General features: G+C 35.6%; 1 protein-coding gene across 1 annotated transcript; it reads left to right on the forward strand.

The window, feature by feature from the left end:
- The first annotated feature begins 294 nt into the window (after positions 1-294).
- Positions 295-3769, forward strand: LOC122016130 (protein YABBY 2-like). The gene is made up of 6 exons (XM_042573334.1): positions 295-662; positions 1530-1652; positions 1960-2068; positions 2866-2914; positions 3023-3098; positions 3430-3769. Exons 1-6 carry the CDS (start codon positions 594-596, stop codon positions 3556-3558), a joined length of 555 nt encoding a protein of 184 aa, XP_042429268.1. The 5' UTR covers positions 295-593; the 3' UTR covers positions 3559-3769.
- The last annotated feature ends 619 nt before the right edge of the window (positions 3770-4388 follow it).

A 4388-nucleotide genomic window follows, 5' to 3' on the forward strand; every position in this document is an offset into this window, starting at 1 on the left:
AAACCACTTGCCTTGGACTTTTTTTTAACATGAGACTATTCCTCCTTGCCATTATATAGAGCCATTTTTTTTTATCGATTTTCATTCACATTTTCACAATTTAATGATCATAATATCGACTTATGTTCAATATATGTAGTAGATAATTTATGGTGTCAGTGTGCTCTTTGTTTATGTCTTAAGAAATTAAAAGATATTGAGAAAAAAAGGGGTTAGGCAAAACATGTGAAGAGTTACATAATTAATTTGGGGAGAGAGACTTCCACCCACTCATTCATTCATTCAGCCATAACCTTTTCCCCCACCACCTCCGGCCTTCATCCCACACCCTGTCCTTCTCCTCTCTCTCTCTCTCAATTACACCACACAACCTTATTCCCCATTTGTTTCTCCATCCAATTAATGCAAAAGATTAGAATTATATAGCAAGGACAAACAAAAGATAGAAACAACGAGAAGAGAAGTAGAAATTGAAGCTCCTACTACATAATACACAGATATCTCAGCTAGGCATACATAAACTTGCACCTGTTCCATGATCTTCCACCCTTTGTACATGTAGATAGCCCCTCTGCAGCCCTTCTAGAGATCGAATGGCGACACAGATTGTTCCTGAGCAGGTTTGCTATCTCCAGTGCAACTTGTGCAACACAATCCTTGCGGTATTCCCTCTATATCTTCTTCTTCTTCTTCTTCTTCTTCTTCTTCTTTTTTCTCTCTGATGCCCTTTGATCAAATGGAATTTTAGATGAACAGGTGGATGGTAGAAGGTAAACAACTCGAAAGATCTCTTTGACAAACAATTCAGTTCATCAAAACATTAATTCCTTCTTTGAAAGAATATGCAGAAGAAGAAAAAATAATATTTACATGGATGGAACCCTAATCTATCATGTTTTGAAGATCTGATTGTGCACACTGATAACAAATTAATTAAGGATATATGTACTACTTCTGATGATCTGTTGCTTTAATTTTAAGGGCCGTAAAAAGCCATGGAATTTGATCACATTGTTAGCTTCTAATTAAATTCTGCTGGAGATTATATTATGGTTCTTTAATCTGTTAAATGTACTTGTGAAAAAAAAAAATCTAGTTCCTCAAATATATCGAATTTGTTTATAACTAGTTAAGCCTAAGTGGTTTTGAAGAAGCAAGATTAATTATTTTACCATTTTCCTATATACCTGGTCAGTGGTGGATCTTTACTAGCTTTCACTCACCCTGAAGAAGTCAGAACAAGTGTCAGACTTGTGAAAAGAAAGTGATAAAATGGCATGAAGCATTCAACTCAAGCTTTACTGCTCTCAGAAGCAGCTTTGCTTTTTTCTTTCTTTCTTTCTTTTTTATGGGGATTTCTCCTCCATTCTATGGAATGAGCTCTCAAGAGCAAACAGTGAAGAAGAGAGTCCAGAATCATTTAAATAGTGCCACTTTGTGCCATGCTCTAATTACTGATAGAGTCACTCATGTTCAGAAACTTAATAAATGCTTGATCATGTTTTGCATATATGTTGATGTTTATGCAGGTTAGTGTTCCTAGAAACAGCTTGTTCCACCTTGTGACAGTGCGATGTGGCCATTGTGCTAATCTCCTGTATGTCAACATGGGAGCTTTCTCTCAAGCTTTCCCTCTTGATCAGCAACTGCAGGTTAATTAATTGTTTGCATCCTAAAAACTTCATATTATATATATAAAGTTCAGATAAAACTTAGATGAAAGTTACTAGCTACCATTGTTGCTTAATTCTGTTTGAGAGAGAAAGGGATAAGAACAACAAAAGAGAACATAAGGTGTTTGTACTGAAGAAAGAACAAATTCAGACACTAGATTTATGTTAGAATTTTTTTGTTTTGTCTTTTTTATACATAAAAGATTTCTGATCCTATTATGCTCGTCGTAATTTTGTATTGACGATTGTAAATAATTAACAAGTTTTTTGTTTGGTTGAAATGCAGAACTTGGGGTCTCAAAGTAGTAGGATAGATCTTGCCTCATCCTCCAAGTATGACACGAGTTCTTTGATGTACTCACTACATGATGATCGACAGATTATAACCTTGCATCGTAAGCACCCGATTTTTCTCTAATCCAAGCTAAAAAAGAGAATATAATGTCTAAGATATATCTATGTTAGAACATCGGTTAACGAATTTTGCAACCATGTTTGGTTTTTTCGAAAGGTTTCAATTTGCGGTTCTTTAATGGCAATTGTTATAGTGTATAAATGTGTTGTTGCTCACTTTGGTTTATGAACTCTTCGATGGCTCACGAGATGAGTCTCAACTCTAACTTCTTGTTTCATCAAAGATCACATCCCTTTAGATGATGAGCTCATTTTTCTTTAGATTATATAACATGCATCGCAAAGGAATATGAGAGTAGTATACAACTAAAATAAACTTTGATTACCTACTATAGGTTCTCTCTTATACTAAACTTCTAATGAAGTTTAGCCCCTAAATTATTTGGCTAACTCTTGCCTTTTAATATGTTTTAAGCCATCTCAATAGTAATGCTAATTTTTCCTTTTGATAACTCCATTTGTCAAGTGTTCATGTTAATTGTTAGTTGCCTTTGAATTTCTTGGTGTCGATAGTACTCCATAAATGACTTAGAAAGTCATAATTGAAGTCCCCTTTTCTTCTCAACTAGTGCTTTGAATTGGAGAAAAATTATATAATAATAAAAAAGTTAGCCTCATCAAGCATGTAATTATATATATATTATTACAATTAAATTATTGTATACATAAAATATGACGAGTAATACCTTTGTGTTTTCTTTTTGGTAAATTTCAAAGCTTTTAATGTAACTATTTATCAAGATACTAATTAAGAAAACATTTAACATATCTCTCTCAGCTCCACAGAAGAGGCAACGTGTTCCTTCAGCATATAACAGATTTATCAGGTACGCACATAATTAATAACAAACATTTTCATTAACTTGTTCTTTGCTGATTAATAAAGGGAAAATGAGAAATAAATAACATAATTAACTATGTTGTTTGCGATTAAGGGAGGAGATACAAAGGATAAAAGCCAGCAATCCTGATATCAGTCACAAGGAAGCTTTTGGTGCTGCAGCAAAGAATGTGAGTATAATTATATTAATTATATATATTGCTAGATTTTGGTTAATGCACACTATATATATATATATATATATATATATATATATTATTTTGAACATGTGTTTAACTCTACCTCAAATTGGTTCAACCTGATCATTATAATTGACAAAGGAAGTGATGATATATATATATATATATAAAGTGGGCATTCAAATTAACTCTATATGCTATATCCTCTCATAAAACAGCTAGTTGCATTACAAGTTCCTTGGTGGAGATCAATACCATATGAAACTATAATAATTAGATATGAAAACATCATAATCTACTGTGTCTTCATGCATGCATGCAGTGGGCACACTTGCCTCACATTCATCTCGGGCTAACCCTAGAAGGCAGTGACCAGCAAGTGAACATGGAGGAGGGGATAGGAGCGACGACTGGAGGAGGAGATCCGAAAGGCCCTGCAGGCTTCTATTGATCTCTATACATATATACATTAATTTATAAGCTGCGATAGACAATAGTTATCGATCAGCAGATGTTTCTGAACTGAAATAGACTTTGAAGCTTGTGAAGTGTGCATGCCTTTGTGATTGCTGGGTGATGGACGAATAAGAGGTGTAACTTTCTGAACTTGTCATTTCACAGAATCACGCAATAAAGAGGGGGAGAGAGAGGCTTGTTGTGTAGTGATGAAGTGTCACTCTCAACAGTGATTCAGAATGTGCAGCGATGGCTGGCTGGTTGGCTGGCGTTTACTTCCAGCTTCAGGTCATACCCCTCTCTCTCTCTTGTCTGCCTTCTGTTGCCATCAGAATGTGATTGTAACGAGGGAATGGTTGTGGATTTAATTGAGAGCTAGCTAGATGTTGAGGAATGAGAAGAGTGAGTAGGAGTTTGCGCTGACGGGTGGTGGTGTCATTGATAGATTGAGGAGAGGAGAGGAGAGGAGAGGAGAGGGAGGGAGGGAGGGAGGGAGGAGGAGAAGGGCACGCGGGATCGGTGGCTGCTGTCGCGCCACAAAGATCGCGCGCGGTGCTTGTCTGCGGCGGCGGGTCCCAGCTAGATCTTCTTTCAGTGTTGTTAGATTTCGTCCCCACTTGGCAGATTGCGTTCGCTGCGCCCTAGCTCTTTATTTTCCTTATTCTCTCTCTATCTCTCGGTACTTTCTCGATTACTATACGAATTTGATTTCATGAAATCATTATTCTCTTTATTAAAATGCTATTAAAATTTTAAAATTATCGAGTATTTAGGATGGTAAATAAATTAAATATTTATATTCATGAATAAATTTGATAGCTAAAT

The sequence above is a fragment of the Zingiber officinale genome, chromosome 8B, assembly GCF_018446385.1.
Source record: "Zingiber officinale cultivar Zhangliang chromosome 8B, Zo_v1.1, whole genome shotgun sequence".
NCBI classification, from domain to species: domain Eukaryota; kingdom Viridiplantae; phylum Streptophyta; class Magnoliopsida; order Zingiberales; family Zingiberaceae; genus Zingiber; species Zingiber officinale.